Source organism: Cynoglossus semilaevis, chromosome 6, assembly GCF_000523025.1.
Source record: "Cynoglossus semilaevis isolate Cse_v1.0 chromosome 6, Cse_v1.0, whole genome shotgun sequence".
Classification (NCBI taxonomy): domain Eukaryota; kingdom Metazoa; phylum Chordata; class Actinopteri; order Pleuronectiformes; family Cynoglossidae; genus Cynoglossus; species Cynoglossus semilaevis.
In genome coordinates this window covers 12,000,027-12,020,911 of record NC_024312.1, presented here as the reverse complement: position 1 = coordinate 12,020,911, position 20,885 = coordinate 12,000,027, and the positions used below count along the sequence as shown (strand labels likewise).

Sequence of the window (20,885 nt, the reverse complement as noted above, 5' to 3'; positions counted from 1 at the left end):
ATGACCCAGTAAATTATTTCAAAAGAAACTAATAAAGAGACCCACATGTACTTGGATATTTTATTAAACTAATTTTGTGCAATAAATGCACAAATCGCATCATCATTTTCAAAACTAAACTGTCACATTTTATTAATAACAAAAGAATTGTATTTACAACAAAATAAATTGTTCCAGGAATAAATGATCAGTACCTGAAAGCTGTGTGTGTTCCACGCAGTAACCTGGCAGTGAATGGAACTGTTAGGACTGACTATTTAAGAAGGCACTTTTTGAGTGCATAAGCCTTTGGTGTGGAGCTTGCAGTGTACAAATCGGTAATGGTGGCGAATGTAGACTTTTTCTAAAAACAAAGAGTTCCAGGTACCATGTATTGGAAACACTTCTTAATTCAGCTGTAAAGTGCTGCTAAATGTTGATATTTCAGCAGATGGTTGAAATGTTAGTGTTTTTTATTTTATTTTATTTTATCAGGTTAATGGTACAAATCTTTAAAATCAGACAAACTCTTCCTTTTCCACTCAATAGTAGCCATGGTTCAAATTATGGTACAAATCTTTAAAATCAGACAAAATCTGAAGGAAAATGCTTTTCCACTCAATAGTAGCCATAGTTCAAATAATTTTTTTTTTAATATAACACGTCTTCAGACAATGACAATGTTAATTGTTTACAAATGTCAAAGACATAGTATTTTGACTGAATGTCTTACACAATGTATTTTCACCACCATCACATTGTAAATACAAGTCCACTGTTGTTGTTGTCGTCGTTTTTTTAAACTTCTTGGTGTAAAAAGAGCTTTTGCATTGAAATTAGATTTTAATAATTAAAAGGGCTTTCTAACTTGAACTTTTTTCAAATAATGTTCTAACCCAGGTGTTTTGTACTTTACGTTTTGGACAATCTATGATCTCTACAGAGGTGTACTTTATATTGCTTTTGTTATACTTTCCCTGTAAAAGTGATTTTGTTTTTCTTAAGTGTAAATTGTTTTCCTTTGTTGTGAATTTTGACATATCATATTTATTACGTTCTTAATTTATGCAGGTTTTGATTTTTTTTACAGTACTTTCTTGTATTATACAAAAGGGATTAAGTCTTTTGTTTTAAAGTAATTCCTTTTGGGGGGGGCAGCCATTGCATTAGTGTTGGTGACTTGTTTTCAAAAGCTTACTGTAACCACTTTTGTAACATTGTGGAAATATATGTTTTCTGAATGCTATCTTCAAGTCTGACTGGCATAATTACACATTTTTAAACATACATAGTTGCATTATTAAGTCAAAATTAATGTATTATAATATTACTATTATTATTATTATTATTAATGATAATACTTATTAGCGGACTTGGGTCCAGAAGGTTGCAGATTCAAATCCACCAGCTGCCAAGTCACCGCTGAGGTGCTCTGAGCATGGCACCTTCCCCACACACTGCTCCCCGGGTGCTCAAAAGCTGCCCACTGTTCACTTTGGTGATGGGTTAAATGCAGAGGTCACATTTCATTGTGTGCAGTGGTGTTTGTCAGAATGTCACAATGACAAGGCGTTTACTTTCCTTTCCTATTATTATTATTATCCTGATCACTATTATAAATTGGAACTGGAACTTTAAAAACAGTAAACATCCCTGCTTTGAGAGAGTATCATTAGAGTCCTGAGTTTCACACAACAACATACCCCACAGACATTAATGGTTTTCAAAAATTTCAAGGATTTGTGTACATTTCAGAATTAAAATGTAAACATGCATGCGTACGTGTGCATGTGTAGAGCCTGGTCCAGTGAAGCAGATCCATGTTTCTAATTCTACTATTTAGGTGTGGATTAAGGAATGAATAAGAGTTTAGTCAGACTGCTTTAGAGAAGAAGAAAGGTCTAAAACTTTTTCGTTTGTCCGTGATATGGATCTTGTCTGGATATGGATGTATCTAACTGGTGAAACTTGAAAAGACAATTATTTCACATATTCACACGGTGTTAATTGTTTGAGAACCATTGCTCTAGTGTAGAGCAAATGTCTTCGATGCCCATTGGGTCAGGAAATTGTTTTATTTAGGATTATCTCGCTCTGTATCCCTTGTATTTTCTAAGAACACCTTTAAAAATTAACCATCAAATCTTATTATTTTCAAATTTAGGTTATACTTTCGACATATTATCGATAACTGTGGTGAGCTAGTAAAATGGTTCTCTGTGACTTACGTCGTCTTTGTTTAACTTTCCAAAATAAAATACACGTGTATTACACATGCTTTTGTCTTGAAACTAGTGCTCGGATGTTGCTCATGTAGCGCTATTGCAGCTAACGGAGCTGGTTGTTCTCTGTTTTCCTGTGTAAACATTTTTGGTAAAAATCATTTGTAGTTTAAATCTTTATATCGGTAAGGAAGGTTAAGATTCCAGGAAAACGCGGTAAGACTGCTTTTAATATCTTTGTTATGGCTGTATTAGTAATTTGACCCATTTGCTAGGGGTGTGGGCTAAAGCTAAGCGGAAGTAGCAAAAATGTTTTTGAAGTAGACCTGGTTACACAAACAAACGCGCATCGTTGTATCGACTCTAAGTGATTCCAATTCAACTTTTTGATTTCAAGATAGAAAATTTAAAAAAAATATTAGAAGGTCAGAGTCAATATTGCCATATAACTGTTTAGGAAAATAACGATAAAAGTTCACAAGCGTCACTGTCGACTTTCCAAAAAAGAGCTATCCACCAGATATATAGAACTAATATCTAATTTTTGAAATCATATTTATCTAAATTTGTAGATATAATAAACTATCACCGCACATAGTTTAAGATTATTTGCAATTAAAATAAGTGTACAATGGTTGAAATGCATTATGCTACCAAATTGTGTTGTACAATCTTGCATGTTAACTAGTTTCTTATACAGTCATGGCTCATCATAAGGCACAGCCACAAATAAAACAAACAAACAAACAAAAAACTCTTCAGTGAAATAACTAATATTAAAAATGTCCTGGTGCTAAATAAATACTGTTATGTGTTATTATGTGAAAAAAGTGTTGCAAAGGATACTAAAATAATAATCATTTATTTTTCAAATTGTTCTGTTCATCTACCCATGTGACAAGAGCAGTTTTACTGGAACGACTTAAACTTTGGTCACCATATAACAAAAGAGGTGATGAATTGATGCCAGATTAAACAAAATAAAATGGTGCAGTTTGATGGATAGTTATTGATATGACTGCAAACGTTTGAGGTGACATTTCTGGATGATAAATGTGCATTTGTATTTTATTGTGTTAACGTTGTATATTGTCTCACCACTCAGTTTGTGACATCCGTCCCCTCCTGGGTCCTTCCTGGTTGTGTGTAACTCTGGCTCTGTGCCACTCCACTGTAGATGAAGATGTCCCTGGCCCAGCGAGTGCTCCTGTCCTGGATCTTCACCCTCATCTTCCTAATAATGCTGGTCCTCAAGTTGGACTCTAAGATCCACTGGAGCTGGTTCTTGATCTTCCTCCCAGTGTGGATTTTTGACACTGTCCTCATCCTTATGCTGATAGTGAAGATGGCAGGACGCTGCAAGACGGACTTTGACCCCCGGGACAGGGAGCACAGCCTGAAGAAGAGGCTTTGGTACTTGATGGCCCTGCTGCTGAAGGTGGCTTTCTGTCTGACACTGTGCTCCCACCTGGAGAGACTAACAGACACATGGGTCAGTGTGGTGTGTGTCCCTCTCTGGGCCCTGTTGGTTGGGGCATTGGTGGAGCTAGGACACAGTGTTTTCCACTTTCGAAGAGATTGAGCCACAGAAGTCACAGGGCTATTTTGACTTGTAGCAACATTCATTTTTTATACACTAAGGGCTTTTGGGAAATGGATGCGCCGATAAGAACAATAGGATTGGCATGGACTTATGTGCACTATGTTTTGAATATAGCCAGATGGTCGTCTTACATGTTTATAAGGGCAGTGACATGGCAGGTGTATAGTGAAGGGGCACAGGGCACTTTGTGTCTTTAAAAGATTGTCCTTACAGTGAGGTTAGAACCACCAAGTTAAGTAGAAGAACATAAAGACTGACTTGTCTGAGCTTTCTTTTTGGGGACTACACCATTTTTTTCCTGCTGTCTTGTCATTTAGTTATTTCATAAAATGATTTGCTGCTTCTTCCTTTTTTTTTTTTTAAACTGGCAGCAGTGTCTACTGAACACTTTCTACTGTAACACGTTGAAAATGCATTGGTAACCATTGCAGTGCAAGTCTATGGGCAACAGAAACAAAAAATGGTAAACTGTTGCAGTTATACTGATACTGACTTGCACCCGTATGTGCTGGTATTTACTACAACTATATGCTTTTTAAAAAAGCACGACTGAACTTGAACGCAACAGCATTAGATGTTGCTGATAAGCTAATTAATCATGACTTGCACATGCAGATATTTCTTATACTTGCAATCTACAGTTATGCAAAGGTAAAAAAAATATTGCATTTGGCAGGACAAGTGTATATTGTTAGAAATGGTGCCTTAAAAGCTGCCTAATTTGTGTTACACCACAAATCTTATAAATAGGAGGAAGTTGAGTCCAAAGAAATCGCTTTTAAACATGGACCTGTTTCCAACACGATACCACTATGTGTGTTTAAGTAGTTATCATCAAGAGGCATGTTGTGCACCAGTTCACAGGAGGGCACAGTGTAAAATGGCTATAGTCCTGGACTGTTCCAAATAATAATCAGGAAAAACCCAGGGCAATATGATCTCAGTCAGGCCAAATGTTTTAATAATGACGGTAATTGATGTCTGTCATTCCTTTCACTTTTAATTGTTACTTGTGTGCCTTCTTTTAAAAAGCTTTTTTTTTATTTTGTGACGTTTTTTTTAATATAATATTGATTTTATTTTGACTTCATTTTTTCACGAATTCATTTTTCAAAGTTAAAGGGCCAAAAAAGTAGCGCTTCTAACATGGAAGGATCATCTACTTTCCACATTTGTTCCTTTACTGTCCAACCAACCAATTTCCTCAGCGTTAGTCACCATCTCTAAAGTATATACTATACCAGATCTGTGTCTTGTAAACCTTACCTTTCACTGGTGTAATCATCTTCAGCGTGCCACCTTTTTTGAGATTTTTAAGATTTTTCTCTGTCCTCCTCACTACACCAGTAGTGCTGCTCACTACCTCTACACCAGTTACAATGTCATCTGTCAAGAGACTCATGCCTACTATTATTTGCAAATCTTTTCATCACCATAGTGAACCTGGGGTAAGTCAATTCCTGAAAATTGAAAAAAAAAAAAAAAATCTACATACCGGATACCACAGTTGTACTCATCTTTTGCCACTCGTCCTATGGTTCCACGGCAAAGGTGGGGCTCTTCTTTCCAGAAGACATCAGCACATCTTCAATCCCTATTTGCACAGCAATGCTTCAGGGAATGCATCTGGTGAAAAATCCTGCATCAGATCACATGTTGAATCCTTAACAATGACCCATATTAAAGGGTAGATAATTCTATATACTAGTGATTCCCCACCTCTGTGTCCTGGCACATTAGTGTGCAATCAAGTCACTTTATTGGTCTAAGAATTAATTCACTGCAAATAATTTGTCTTAATTCCTTTGTGTGACACTGATGGTCAAAACAACGCAATACCCTTCCACTAGGTGGCAAGGAAAAAGCTATAAAAACTATATATACTTGTATCAGTATATCAGAGTCATGTTCAACTAAACAGGCACAGGCTTATACAGAGTATATAAATTAAACGTTGAACATTATATTTACTTTTCGTGATTTTTGTTTGGTTGTGCACCATGGGATTTTTCTAATGAAATAGAGCTCAAAAAGGTTGGGAAGCATTAGTACAACTGAAAACTTATTTCAAGACCAAGGCTGCAACTGAGGCTACTTGGTTATATAAGCCCGAGGCATTTAAGTGTACATATTTTGAACCATTTATTGAGTGGTTCTGATCACACTACCAAGTCCTATCTTAGGAAATAAAATGTATTTACAACAAAATCTTCACGTACATTGGTTGCAAATAAAAACACAGTAAATAATATAAATAGGTTCTATGGAAAATAAAAATCATCTTACAAAAAATATATGCAATTTCTGTATACATTTTCTCACATTGATGCTAATAACATCTATACTGTACAGTTTTGGTAAATACAGTATCATATACAGCCCTGTAGGTTTGAGACCAGTCTGAAAAGAACTGCTGCTCATTTTTTTTCCGAGTGTCATGATTAACAAAATCCCAAAGTCTAAAGAAAACATGGCAGAGATAACTCGTTAGCTGAAGTGTTGACATCGTTTTCCCCCAAAAATGTGACTGATTAAGTCCTATGTTGAGTTGTTCTCAGATTGACTGGTCAAGTACCATAAATAGGTGCTTTAAGAGCACAGCTAAGAAGTGCATAGGCACACAGGTCACTTAACATTTTGATGTAGCCTACATACATTCGCTAACAGACCCTTTAAGCCAACACTTGGAGAGTGAGTCCTCTTCTCACTGCATAAGGAATGTACCCACTAATCTTTTGCTAAGTTTGAAAAGACCAGTTTATGTCCAAAAGAAGGACACATGTCCAAACATTTTTTAAAGCCTCGAGATAAATTGTACAGTAAAAATGAAAACCAGACCAGGACGATCACATCACCAGGTCTTTTTCTGTGTGAGGCGTGTGTGTCTTCAGGGGCTGTTTTATCAAGTGCTGCTGTGGCCTTGTGTCCTGTAGAGGTGTGGCGGGTTTTCTCTGAGTCGAGTCCTTTATTTTTGGTCCTTTGGAGGACATGAGCGTCCGACCTTCAGATCCAGGCTTGGAGGATGACCCTCGAGAGTCACCGTGGTGGTGAGTCTTAGGCCGACTGTCCGTGAAGGAAAGGGCAAGTGTCTGGTGAGCCTCCATTGGCTTGAAGAGGTCAAAGGTTATGAGTGTCCGTGGCGGTTTGTTTTCTGGTGGTGTGGGACCAGAGAAAGGCTTCTTCCTCTCATCCTTACCGCTACCGTCTTTGTCCCTTTTCCCTTCCTTCCTAATCAGAGGGTTTGCAGGTTTTGACGATGTGGTCTTCCCGTCTTCTCTTCCTGATTTGGACTGCACCCCCTGTAAACTCAATGTGCTGCCCTCTTTGCTCTCCCTGTGCCCACTCTTCTCTTTCTTACCTTGTGAAGACTTGTGTTTCTGGGAGACTGTCTCTCGAGACTCGTCTCTGTCTGGTCGTAAGTGGGACGCCACCTGTGTGGCCCCTCTGTCTTTATCGTGCTCCTTCTCTTTTTTGACCTGTGGGTGTTGTGTTTTTGACTCCCACCCCTTCGCCCACTTCTCCTCTTTCTGCGCATGAACCATCATTTGAGGGGCTTTGCTGCCGTCTTTTACCCGCTCCTCTTCCTCTTTCTTTTTCACCTGTGTGGATGTACTGCCGTCTCTTCCTGACTCGGCCTTTCCTTTCTCCTGCTCCCTCATCTTTTCCTTCCCCCTCTCCTTTTTCTCCCTGTCCTTCTCTTTACTTCTATCCTTGTCCTTTCTATCTTTCTCCTTCTGCCTCTCTTTTTCATCCTTCTCTCTTTTTACTTTGTCTCTATCTTTTTTGACAGGTGATGAAATCAAAGTGGTTGCTGCACAGTCCCTTGTTTTCTCTTTAACACCTGGCGCTGTTATTCTTAGCTGCTTCTCTTCCTCCATATTGTTCTCTTTCTTAATTTGATGTAGTGGTTTTAAGGGCAGGCCGTCCGCTACACCCTCCTCCAGGATTTTCATCTGAATCGGACATGCGTCTGCACGTGTGCTCTCTACTCCCAGGGCACTTTCTTTCTCAACTTGCTCTACTTTGGGTTCTATGAGTGTATGAGGGAGTGCTCCTCCGTCTGTCTCCTTTCTGACAAAAAGCACCGATTGCGTCATCGCCAACTCCCTGGCCTCAGCTTTATGCTCCTTTTCCTCCTGTTCTGTTATCCGTGTGGTCACTCGACCGTCCTCTTCCTCCGGCTCAGCCTTTGTCTGAACAGAAGGTTCGCACTTCTCTACCCCTGCCTCCTTGTCTTCCTCCTTGATGCAAAGGGTGATTTCTGTGCGAGCACACTTCTCTTCCTTCAACTCCTGCTCGTCCTGCCTCTGTTCGTGTTGGTGGTACTGTTTTAGTCGGATGTGCCAGGCCAGGCTGCAGACGGCAGACACCGTCTTGAACTGATGAACGACTCCTCTGGGGATGAAGTAGATGTCGTCATGGTAAAGTTGGATGCGCGCATAGCGGATGCCTTCCCTCCGTAACTGGTTGAGTTTGGCATCATCAATCCACTGTACACACTGTAATGGCAGAGGCAAGACCACATTAGACTACAGATTTCTTACCACTTACATAGTAAAACACGCCCCCCACTCTTAATCTCAACCTAACACGTTTACCTGACATTTATCAAGTGTCAAACACTGAACAGACTTTTTCATAGAACAATGTAACATTACTTGGAACTCATACTGTGCATAACTCATAGTGTACCTACTGTATGTCACTCACCTATGCTAACAGTGCAATCATAAATAAAAACCAAAACCTCAAGTATCTGGCTTATGCTTGGGAGCCATTATGAAAGTAAAATAAAAAAAACAGAAAAACAAAACAAAGCAAATATAGCACAATCGATTGTATGGTGTACAACCAGCAAATGTAAAAAAAACAAAGTCCCTTATTTGTACTACAATCAGGAAATTCACAGTGCGAGTCTTTGCAACTCAGATAGGCTGCCATGGGAGGCGCCATTAGGGGTATGTGGTAAATCTGGGGATCGGATCCTGTACTCTGTACGTGTTAGGCAGATGTGTAAGGGAGGCGTACAAACCACTGCACCATGGATCGTCCAGAAAACAGCTGGCCCTTTCGACAGATGCACTTAAGATCTGATGTATCCTGTTGGATTTAGGCGGCAAGACCGTAAATGGACCTCACCTGAGACAGCGGAGGTTCATGAAGGTCGAGCTGCAGCCTCATGACCACATCTGGGAAGTCTCCAGCATGGAAACACACAACATCTTTGGTGATTCGAGCAGGAACGTCACTGCTGTAGGTCAATAAAAATGGTCTTGGTTACCAGTCAATGTTAAAATGATAAAATCAATTTGTTTTTCATGACCATGCAAACATTCATGGTGTTGGTTCAGGTTATTTTAGTTATACTTCTCTAGGGATTACAAATGAAGATTTCTCTGTTAGAATTTTAGTAACCTGATGGTAAGCATGTAACAACGTTGTGTGTTTACTGTGCTGACAGTTTTCCTACAGTTAAATTGTTTAAAAAAAACAACAAAAATATATTGCCAAGCATATAGTATCGCAGTATATCCTAATATATCATATTACTGCCCCAGTATCGTGATATGTATCGCATTGCCAGATTCTTGTTAATACACACCCCTAGTGTCCACACAGGAAAACAAAGACAAATGTGTACTCACTCCTCTCCGCATCGCACAGCTTTCAGCACACCGACAGCAGCGGTAGTCTGTCTCTCAAAGCCCTGACCGATGTGATCAGCATGGGCTCTTGTCCTGTCCTCAAACAGCATCTCCCGGGGTTCACTGGCTCTGGGCAGGTATTGCAGGTTCTTTATCTCATTGGTAGACCTGAAATATGTTCATCCACACGTCAGCCATAACCGCTTTAATGACACGTGGTAAGTACCTCTCGAGAGCTCGTGCTGCTCTGAGATAAGGCACAATATTTCACTGAGAAGCAATGTGCTGTGTCAGCAATCTGGGTTAACCCGCTGCAACTCTACAGTACACACCTTTTCCTTTTAAAGGGTGACTTGGGCATATCTGCCAAAGGGATCATCTGTTCTCCAGGTCTGACCCACATGATGGGGCCATCATCGCTTTCAGTGGGGCTCTGCAGCCGCAGACTGGAGAAGGTCCCCCAAGGTAGAGTCCGCTGCAGGAAGTGAGAAGGCTTCAAGTTACGGCCACACACAAAAAATTAAAACTGATGTTTTTATATCAACTAGTTGTTAACACGTGCTAAAAATTAATTAGAAAAAAAAACAACCGACAAACCTCCAGGAAAGGAGATTGTTCCAACATGCTGATGAACTCTGGAAAGTAATCTCCAACCTCTTCATCCACAGCTCCAACTAGACTGACCTGCCGCATGGCCCCAGCTCGATAGGTTCCCTGGGAATATGTCCGCTTCACCTGGAGTCAGACACCGCAAAGGAAACCATTATCATACACTGCTTCTTTTTAAACACGGTTAGCCCTAACAGACAGATAAAAGACCTTTATCCTTCTAAGTGTCTTTAGAAAAATGGCTGTAAAACTTGATGATTGTTTGAGGCAAAACATAAGCAAACATGAGTCACATTGACTCTGTCAGTCGTCTACACTGGAATAATTTCTGATCGTTTTATATTTCATCTGTCACACACACACACACCCACAAACAGATTATTTCTTGAGATTTTAAAAAATTAATTTCATTACAAATTATTTTTTCAACAAAAAAAGTTAGCAAATGGTGGCTTATTTTTGATGGGGCGTATTTGGTGCATAATAAAATGTCAATTAAAGGTGATGTTAAGGGGCCACAATTGAACAGAGGTCTGGGTGAGGAGCAGATGGATCGTTCGAGTGAACTAAGATAAATGACATGTAAGAGGCATGCATAAAGGCTAAAATGCTTTTATGATTTTCTACACCATATATTGGGGAATTGTGGGTATTGCAAGAAAAGACAGAAGTATAATGATAATAAAAATCAATTATATAATTTGGAAACGTTTGGGTAAAAGGAAAAGAGAAGATGAAATGTTTGCAATAAAGGACAGGTGCTTTGAGCAGTTTGATGGGCTTTTCTGGTCACACACTTTTCCTTGATCCATACACATACATACATACACACACACACACACACACCGGACACACACACACCTATCACTCTTGCTTTGCCTTTCATAATTTGGGTTAAAACAAAGGAAACAGAAGACAAAAATAGTAGGCTCATTTCTGCCCATCTAGAGAGGACAACTTTTACCATGTGATATAAAAATAGAAATCTTCACCTATAGACAGGTGACATAAGTCCTGAGGAAGTCTTACAGGACAACAAATTAGCTTTCATATGGCATGTTTTGAGCTGAGTAACTGACTCCAGAGTAGACCTGGTGGTTTCTGTTTACATCTGAATGCTTGATGATGCTAATGATCACATGATGTGCTTATGGAGGGAAGGCTTTGCTGCAGTAGTAAATGCAGACTTCAAAAGATCTACTGGTCTACCTACTGCTGGAAATGATGATGAAGTGATATAAATAAGTTGTGTGATTGGAGGTTAACAAACACTAAAGAGACAGTTTTGACATCACTATTTGATTGTCTTCTTAATTACATTGACACTATCACACACCACACTCTCATCACATTAAAGTACCAGATGTGGGAGGGTTCGCTAGTTCTTCTCTTTTCTCTGATTGAGCTGTGTGACTGTGGAAACAACTCACAACTCTCCTGTTTAATGTCTTTCTAGACCTGCTTGCTGACATGTCATTTCTGGCAGCCAAATTTACCTTGGCAAATACAATTGTGGCAAATTTACAACCACAACCAACATATTTTGAACTTGTTGCATTTCCTTCAGTCTGTAGCTGATGTGATATTCACATTTTCACTGTTAAACTTTTGATGGGACATTTAAACCTTTTGATACAAAAGTGAAGGGGATAGTGAAGAGCCCATGAAATATTGGTATTGGTACTTTTAGTAGAAAACAAATATTATCTTTTGTTGTGCAGCACTCATATGATACAACCAAACGCACTTTTCCTGACTTTTCAGAAGGCTAAACATGTGCATTCTGGTGTCGGTGCTTTAAAAAGTCAGCTCTAGTGAAAACGTAAAGATGGAGAGCAGCAGCAGCAGGACAAGCAGAATGAGAGGAGCAGCAGTGTTTAGTCAGGGAGGAAAGTGAAGTGACTTCACTGGTTTTGGAACACTTTGATTTGAAGACAGAGACGTGAATCAAAAACATTTCATGGTCAAGCTGCACAACTCAGTGTTGTGAGCTCCATTCAGCAGCACAACGAATATCTTTGGCACCTTAAATGCCGAGAGACTCACGACTATAAAATACCGTACATAAAAGGCGCAATAGCAGAAGATCATCTCAGTCATCAATAAACAAAAAACACTAACATTCTATAGTATGACAGATGCGATGATTTATGGTAGTGCTGGGCTATAGTAAGCCATGTTCTTGGATCGAGTTACTGTCTGGAATTTATTAAATACATGTCTGAGACTATACAGTACAATGTGGCACAACATTGAACTGAGCAGTTATAGTCTGGTCTTAAACACGTTTTTTGTATTACTGATATTATGGTAAGCGGTCTTACTTTACTATCTGTTCATTATTATTTGTATTTGTTTTCTATATTTTAATTGAATATTTTGTATTTCATTCACGTAAGTTTTTTACTAGCATGACAATGCTGATTATTTCCCCGCACAATATTTTATTATCACACTCTCAGTTCAACAGGAAGGTATTTTTCCCCTCAATGTGTTCATTATTTCAATATTCACCAACATACTTGTGATGTATTAAATATGTATTAAACTACCCATGAGCCCTAACTTATGGGTGTACATTTAAAGGTATTTTAACACTAGGGACAGACAGGACCAACAATTTAACAAAACACCTGAAGACATCAGCGTCAGAGCACTGAATACACTAATGTCTTTTCTCAGTTTAACAGCACAGTGTTTTACGAGTTTCAAAAAAAAAAGTTTCAAAGTCCCTTTTTTGTCGAGACTTATTTGACAACATTGAATGTTACTCTGTTTAACTGAAAGATAAAAATAGTGCTATACAATTTAAATGGCACATTGTCAACTGCAAAGCAAGAGAGCAAGAATTGCAACATGCCAACAGTCCTCTGTTCACTTTCTATACACTCTGCTGTGTTAACTATACAGAAAGTTTAGTTTTTTTCATCTTTATAGTTTAATATAATTTGAAATGTATTTTTATTGTTGGTTATTTTTAGGTAATCTAACAGTAAAGGTTATTTTTTGCCTTGACATTGCTTTCTGTTAATAAGAATAAAACTAATCTGGCAGTAAGATGATGGTGTCATTTCTCATTTGTCATTCAGGTCATTTTATGAAAAGGAGTAAGTAGGTAACAAAGCCAGTTTGTTTCAGTTTGTAAAAAAGTGACAAATTACTCCACACATGGACCCTGGATCAACAGCCAAAACGTGTATGCTGACAACTCTCACATAAAACAGGCATTGGTCAAAAACAAAACAACGATCTTACCTGAGTGTGGAAGTTGGCCATGGTGGTTGTTTCTATGTCTTTCTTCCCGAGCACCTCCATCTTGACTGGTGAGTTTGGGAAGTTGTAGGAGAAGTAATCCAGGAAGTCCGGTAGATAAGAGGCCGCTCCATGAATGATTCCCATCACAAAATAGGCGGCATGGTCCTCACCCTCACTGAATGACAACGCCACAAACTCCTCAGCAAAGCGCTGCATCTCAGCTGGGGTTAAAACAGCGAGCTGTTCCATGTAGGCATGGACTACCAATGCTCCACCATTGGCCTGCTGCTCCAAATGTATCATCGGACTGAACTCCAGACTGGACATGCCCGGCACTGTGGCGCAGTGGAGTGGTGAGGTGTAGCCTAGTCCACCTCTGGCCATGGAGATGGAACTAGGCGCACACATAGGATCCTGATGGTGCGGTGGTGCAGGAGAGGGGTGGAGCAGGCCGCTGCTGCTGTCATTACCATTCATTTGTTTAAGGAATTCAGACAGACCCAGAGATACTCCTGAACACGTCGTCTGACATGAGCGGTGATACATTTTTGGTCGGTACCTCTCTCGAATTCGCTCCTCGTCTTTGTGCTTCTTTTTCTTTTTCTTCTTGAGCTTCCTCAGCAGGAGGTCATTCTCCGAAAAGGCTTCGGGCTTCTCTTTAGGCTCTGCAGGACAAAATTACCATCATTTTGTATCACAAGGTTAGAGATTCTTAAAACAAGGAGAGAGTTCAGGTTTAATCTACCAAAGATTATTTTGATGATGACATTTTACTGAAAAAAAGTCATTTAGATTTAACACAAATATTTAATAGTCCTGGCTTCAGGGGGTGGATGGTCAATGTCTAGGATTAAATACATGCCTACAGTAGATCCCTGGTTTAAACGCTACACAAATGTGAAGAGCGACTAAGATAACACTGTGCCACATCCATATGATGATGATGTATATGTATATGATAGATGATGAACATCTCCCAAACCCACTAACATCTCACATGCACCTCTTACTCTATAGCTATAACTCTACTTTTATATTTATTATTATTAAATATGTGTCTGTGTATTTTGTATGTTTACTGTAGCTTGACTGACTGACTGACTCAAATTGTAAGTCGCTGGTAAAATATATTTGAGGGGCTTTCTGTTTTACATTTAAGCATAAATTGTATTTTTAAATAAATTCGACAATGAGTACCGACATTACCTTTCTGGGGAGAAATAACGTCTCCGTTTTCTCTTACAATGTCGCTGACAGGCTGTAGCTTATGATTTTTCAAGTCTTTTTTCTTCTTCTTTTCTCTGTCCTTTTCCTTCATATGATGATCTGAGGAGAGCAGAGGAGAAGAAAGACTCAAAAAACTATTTTACTCGAGTTAACTTACGCACAAACATTTCCACGTGTATACATTTCCATCTGGGCCTAATAAATAATGGGGCCTGTAGTACACATAATAATTTGGTAAACTACACCGTGTGGATATTTTTTGCACTCATTGTGTTTTCTAGCTTATTTCAAACGTGTTCAAGTAGAGTTGCCGTGTGAGTCGGGCTCTCTGTTTTGACCTACCTCTCTGGAGCATTTTCTCGTTGCCGTTCTCGGTCTTTGTATGGCAGCTAGCTGGGCTCAGTCTCTCCACACCCGCGAGGGAGCTCCGCTGCACGTCGCAACCCTTTTCTTTCTCTTTATGCCGTTTATCTTTAGCCTTTTTTACTTTTGGAGGCGACGCGAGGAAGTTGCTGATTTTGAAGATTTTCCGTGCGGGGGTCGTTGGCACAGCAGCAGCAGTGGAGTGGCTCGCCTCGGCCGGGCCGAAACTCCATTTCGCTGGGCTCCCACAACTCTGCTTCCCGTTGTGATTTTCCTCTGCGCAGGCTTCTCCGTTAACTCTCCTGTGCTTCAGGCCCTTCTCCTCTACCCGGACCTTCTTGACGGGTGGCGAGTAAATGTCGCTGGAAGACTGCGGTCGGCTCTCCGGTGGGCGTTTGGTTATCAGTGGTTTGGAGTAATTTGTTTTGCTGTTTGCTGTGAAATGCATGGAGTCCACGGACTCGGCCATCTTGGAAGTTTCTATTTTTTACGGTCAGACGTAAGCGGTACGTGAGAGCCAGGGCGGGGCGGGGCTTAGAACTGCGTCATACGCAAGTAGGAAGAACGGCGGCGCACTTCAAAACAAACAGCCACTGAAAAAGTACATATACGTAAATTGCGTTTGAAATAAGAGGTAATTAATCAACATTTACCTAACCAGGTCAACGCCAACGACCTGTAAAATGTCACTAAATGGCCTGTTAAAAGATTGTTTTCTCCACAGTGTACCGGCTGTCGAGTTATACTATGTATAATGTACTATGTACATGTACTTACCGTCCCATCACAAATCATTTGTAGATTATAAACTCTCTAAGTCTCTAACTCACATTTTTATTTTTATATTTATTGCCACCCCTACAAAGTTCTCTATAGAGTTATAGTTATCTTTATAAATCCATTATTTAAAAAGTAATTTAGAAAGAACTTTTGATGACGACGAGGTAAAGTATAATTCACAATTAAGCAACTAAAATTAGGAAATCTGAATATGTCCTTAAGAAGAGTTTTCTTTTTGAAAATATTAAATGTTTTTGTCAAATTTACAACAAATTTAGAACAATGCTGTATGTATATATATATATAGTATAAACATGTAGCCTATATGTGGCATATATTTGGCATATATAAATACATATAAATGTGTCGTATCGATAGTATAACACATTGAATAAGCAGTGTACGTTAACTGCCTCTAGGTGGCAGTATAAGAATGTAAATGTAGTCTCTGTCTCTGACAGTCATCGGTCTTAGACTAAGTCTAAAAGGCTTGGAAATCATCTAAAAACAGTTTAATGTCCCATTACTGGGTTCTTTAATGTAAATGCATACATAAGTCAAATGTGATGAATGAGTATTTATAGTTGACATGGTATGAGAAGTGGAAAAGGGAGGGAAAGGGTAAGGAAAATGTATTTTGTTTTACTAGTAAGGTGATTTTCTTTTCTTCTTCTTCTTTTTTTTTTTTTTGCTGCTTGCGAAAGCTGCTTTGAAAGTGCTGTCTTTTATAATAGAAACCAGAGATGATCCATGTTATGCTGGAAACGGTGTCATCTTCCCCTTAGCACATGGTAAATAGTCTGCACAGTGTGTAACTGAATGAACAAGAGGTATAAACAAATCACATTTAAGACCAAGCCATTGTCAGTGAAGATCATCAGTGTGTACAAATTCCTCTGGACACAGCACAGCAGACTATTATATAAACAAGTGGATGTGAAGGCGAAAGAAGGAGACAGGGTTGGGGTGGAGATGGATTCTTCTATTAGATTTTTACAGGACTTCTCTGTGTTCTCTGTGTAAATAAGAAGCTGGGTTTGGTTGTAAAAATATTTTTAATATATACAAGAACAAATGAAACTTTAAATTTTGATACACACATCGGAGTAACTGAGCAACGGGTAAATATTTTTACCCCGAAACAATTTGACCGATCGCCAAAAAAAAAGGTCAAAAACAAAATACACGCAGGACAGGATGACTGAATATTGACACAACCCAGCTTAGTTATACTAGCACATTCAAGATGGAGTATGCAGTATTAATTAATACAGTACAGTATTATGGTATTCTGGTGTCACATGTACATGATGAACATGTAGCACCTCCTCTTTGGCCTATAGATGGTGCTAACTTCACGTAAACGCTCTGTTCCAATAATTAAATGTACAGGTCAAGTCAACTTTGAATCAATTTCTGCTCTACCTACAGGACTTATTGAAGAATTCCAATTAAGTTTCCGTGGTTAAACAGGGAGAACTAAATATATATATATATATATATATATATATTCAAATCAAATCGAATTGCAGATGTGTTCCAAAGGCACAAGCAGGGGCCGGTGCATAGACATGGGCTGCCATCATCATATCTGTTGTCTGTACCACATTATCTCTTCATTTACTTCTAATTACTTCTTTAAGTAATTAGAAGTAAATCTATCTATCTATCTATCTATCTATCTATCTATCTATCTATCTATCTATTGTGTAAATCAGACACAGACATTCACAGAAGGATTTCCTGTATCTGTCCCTACGACAGTGGAGCTGGAGCAGCCTATGAGAGAAGGCACTCCGTTGTCTGTCTACAGTATGATGGAGAGGGTGCTCATTGTTGTCCATGATGGCTAAGAGTTTGTTCAGTGTCCCCCTCTCCACAACGGTGTCAAAGGCCTCGAGTCTGAGACCAAGACCAAATAAATAATCACACAACATTACATGCAGTACATGTCTAAGCCCTTCTCTTTAGCCCCAGCTCTGGCGCCACAAATGTCCAAGGCCCCTAAGGAACTGTGATATTTAGGCCATGAAGAGAGCCCACCAACAGCTGCTTTGGTGTACCGAGACCTCTGGCTAGTTAAAAATATCAATGCTATTCAGTGGAGTTGTTCTCTTCCAATCCCTGTGCACCAAATGTTTCATGTTGAAACATGCACCATAATCTTAAAAACTTCATCTGTAGTGAATAATTTACCATTATATTAAAGCAGATTTTCAGTCAAATTTATTATTATTATGTACAATAGTCAGTTTCTATCTTAAATATTCTAAGCTGCTAAGTACTATACCACCCTTCTGCTCAAGGCTGCAGCTCTGATGTTACTTTTTACTGAATGTTCACAACTGTTAACACAAATTAATAATATAATATAATAATAAAAAATATGCGATTCACACTTTCTTGATTTTTCCGATCTACCATAACTTTGAATGAAGCTTTTTTTGCTAGTCAATAATTAATACATTTGTTTAGCATAAGAAAATTAACACACTGAATAATACTGTTGACAAATAGGAACAGAAGAAAGAAATCAAAGAAGGTAAAGGAGTTCCTAATCCAAATGAAATGTGTTGTCCATTTTGCGCTAGCTAGTGTGTTTGCGCTAGCTAGCTATACGCAAGCTTGAGGGGCAGAGTAGCTTGATAACAGGTGCAAATTGTAATTGTATGTAACTATTTTTCTTATTCCACTTCAATTTCGTTTTAGCGCACCCTGGCGGCCACCGCCCCCACTGTGAAAACCACTGATATATACTGTAGAACCTTCATTAATATGTAATATACATATATATCACTGCATGAGGTGAATTTGTTTGTCTCTTAATTAATCACATACTTTATACAGTACTCGTAGGGAGTTTGGGGGACATTGTGTCACGAAAGCATTTTGCTAAGTGATCCTTTTTATTTGTTTTTCGCATGCAACGTGTGAGTCTATAGAACAATATTTTCCAGGTAGCCTCATACTGTACCTTTTAGTTAGGCAGAGTGAGTGTGCTATTACAAATGGCTTGGCACCGCACAACGACAGTCATTAGGTTTTGCTCTAGTCCAGCTGCTAATGGGACACTTATGCACGGAGTAGACATGATAAACAAGTGATTCCTCTGCCCAAAGTTATTGGAGATGGAGTGGTCTGCCAAGAAGCTCAGGCACTGAAGCTGGGGCTGATGGTCAGATGTTTACTCCGGTCTGTGTTGGAAAAAAAACATAGTGTTTACATGATCCAGGGCAGAGAGCGGGCCAAGTCATCTTACAAGGGGAATTGAAAACACTAAGGGCACTCTAGGGGAAAAGAACTGCTGCCCATACAAGGGTAGGGCCCAGAGTAAAGGTATTAAAGGGAATAAAAATACTCGTGACTGTTCTCCGTGGTGGAAAAGAGAAAGGTCATGTTTATACTGTTATTTGTATCTTAATCAACTGCTAATATACTTATCAACTACTTTAAATTTGACATGCTTAGCTTTTGTCATTTGTTTTTCTTTCTAATATTTTAGCCAACTAGCCTTCTCTTAGATGCCTCCACACCCCATCTCTCCTCCTTCCCCAGTTTATGTTGAGTATGTATTAATTAAATTTTCTCGCAATGTTAATAATATTTTCCCTTTTTTGTGTTTTTTGTGAATTGTCTGGTATTTAGTTCTTTGTGGGGGGAGGGGCACTTCTAGCTAGTTAATGTCGACTATAACTAAATTTATGACCAAACCTCTGTGCCAGAGCTATTTAATTATAAAACCAGTAGAGCCAAATTTTTAAACCAAGAGTATCAGCTGAACTGAACATTTCATTTGACTAATAAACAAAATTTGGACAAAAACATACAATTACATTAAAAACATTTTAATGACACCCATTACAAATAAACACAACTATTTGGAGAGTGTTTGTATTTGTGTTTGTAAGTATTTGTCATTTTAAACAGAGGTAAAATGATGACAATTCATAATGTCTGTTGCCACCATTTGAATAAGACAGCCCTATGTTTTTCAGCTACTCTGCTATAACATCTGGATTTCTTCCTCTTTTATGGTTTACTTTTCACTGTTGTTGTGTTAACTAGATAATCTTTGGAGATAAAACACAAACACTTTTCAGTATCTTCTAGACAGCTTTGTACATGATGAGATTTTGATCCATTTTACTGGCACTCACAATCATGTGAGTTAAAGGGAAGACTCGTTTTGGCTTCGGTGTGACCCCATGATCAGGACGACATAATTGTGTTATGACACAAGGCTCTCAATAAAGTAAACAGTTACCAGTGCAAGTGTTTTAGTATTTTAGTGTCAGTCGAATTTAAACTTTTTTTTTTACTTCTGGCATGTAATCAGTTAACAGTCTGGCTATGTTGATTCTAAAGACAAATATCTTAAATTGACACCTATTTACATATAATATGTATACAGTGTTCCCTCTCTATATCGTGGATTTTTTAAATCCGATCTCGCGAAATTAATCGCGATATTTTACGCTATTAAAATTTTTAAATGTCCAATTATTTTTGTGAAAAACTATAATTTCGTAGTCTAAAAAGGTGAAAACAGTATATAAATAAACGAAAAGACATTTAGCAACACATACAGTACATACAGGGTAAAGATATGGGTTGGAAAATCTACGATACCCGCATGTTATGCGTGACATATTGTATATACAATAAGGTGAGCATTTCATTAATGTAGGGTAATAACATACGTTGGACACAGGAGGGCACTGTTGTTGTCGTTCGACTGTTGATAACAGTGTGGGTGAGGTTCGTAAAGGGGTAAATATATATGTAAATAATATAATAACTATCTCGCCTCTACTTCGCGATTTTTCCTATTTCGCGGTGGGTCTTGCAACGCAACTACCGCGATAGGAGAGGGATCACAGTAACGTGACTTTCACATAAGGTGCTAGACTTCAGCAGACAGCATATAAAAACAGGAATTAAGTCACCTGAACTTCACTGTCTCCAAGCCAGGCTGCGTTCGGCTCATCGTGAAACAGTTAGAGACAGTTTCCAGTGTGAAGATATGATTTGAGTATTATGGGAAGCAATTACCTCACTAACTCTCTACACTTGTCAAGGATTAGCGGTGTCCAAATGCAGTTAATAGCACATGAGTGATTACTCTTCCGTGACAATTACCTTGAATCAAGTGGTCTTCTCCGGTAAAGCTGACATTTCTTGGCTTCCATTGGGCAGGAGCTG

At 38.8% G+C, this 20,885-nt stretch overlaps 2 protein-coding genes and 1 long non-coding RNA gene across 4 annotated transcripts in view; 1 reads left to right on the top strand and 2 right to left on the bottom strand.

Annotated features, from left to right (window-relative positions):
• Window positions 1-1,459: 1,459 nt before the first annotated feature.
• Window positions 1,460-5,265, top strand: tmem60 (transmembrane protein 60). Of its 2 annotated transcripts, none has more exons than XM_008312021.3 (2): window positions 1,460-2,417; window positions 3,379-5,265. In XM_008312021.3, the coding sequence occupies exon 2, from the start codon at window positions 3,379-3,381 to the stop codon at window positions 3,781-3,783; it is 405 nt and encodes a 134-aa protein (XP_008310243.1). In that variant the 5' UTR covers window positions 1,460-2,417; the 3' UTR covers window positions 3,784-5,265. The 2 variants fall into 2 exon arrangements, with proteins under 2 accessions (XP_008310243.1, XP_008310242.1); XM_008312020.3 differs by having other exon boundaries at window positions 3,307-5,265.
• Window positions 5,266-5,933: 668 nt separating this feature from the next.
• Window positions 5,934-15,399, bottom strand: LOC103380180 (round spermatid basic protein 1-like). Its single transcript, XM_008312018.3, has 8 exons — window positions 14,883-15,399; window positions 14,520-14,639; window positions 13,314-13,978; window positions 10,047-10,184; window positions 9,782-9,924; window positions 9,450-9,617; window positions 8,944-9,055; window positions 5,934-8,303 (listed from the first exon to the last, which is right to left on the bottom strand). The coding sequence occupies exons 1-8, from the start codon at window positions 15,370-15,372 to the stop codon at window positions 6,651-6,653; spliced, it is 3,489 nt and encodes a 1,162-aa protein (XP_008310240.1). The 5' UTR covers window positions 15,373-15,399; the 3' UTR covers window positions 5,934-6,650.
• Window positions 15,400-16,107: 708 nt separating this feature from the next.
• The window catches only part of LOC107988669 (uncharacterized), a 73,393-nt gene continuing 68,615 nt past the window's right edge, over window positions 16,108-20,885 (bottom strand). Inside the window, exons 5-6 of the long non-coding RNA XR_001760130.2 lie at window positions 20,823-20,882; window positions 16,108-18,877 (exon numbers count right to left, since the gene is read on the bottom strand). This is a non-coding gene — a long non-coding RNA (uncharacterized LOC107988669). The remainder of the gene's footprint in view (window positions 18,878-20,822; window positions 20,883-20,885) is intronic.

Excerpts from the sequence above, each read along its gene's own strand:
- LOC103380180 (XM_008312018.3), bottom strand. The coding sequence starts at position 15,372 with ATGGCCGAGTCCGTGGACTCCATGCATTTCACAGCAAACAGCAAAACA. Across the intron at positions 13,979-14,519 it reads CGTTATTTCTCCCCAGAAAG|AGCCTAAAGAGAAGCCCGAA; the intron begins GTAATGTCGGTA and ends TTTGTCCTGCAG. Across the intron at positions 10,185-13,313 it reads TGGCCAACTTCCACACTCAG|GTGAAGCGGACATATTCCCA; the intron begins GTAAGATCGTTG and ends GTCTGACTCCAG.
- tmem60 (XM_008312021.3), top strand. The coding sequence starts at position 3,379 with ATGAAGATGTCCCTGGCCCAGCGAGTGCTCCTGTCCTGGATCTTCACC.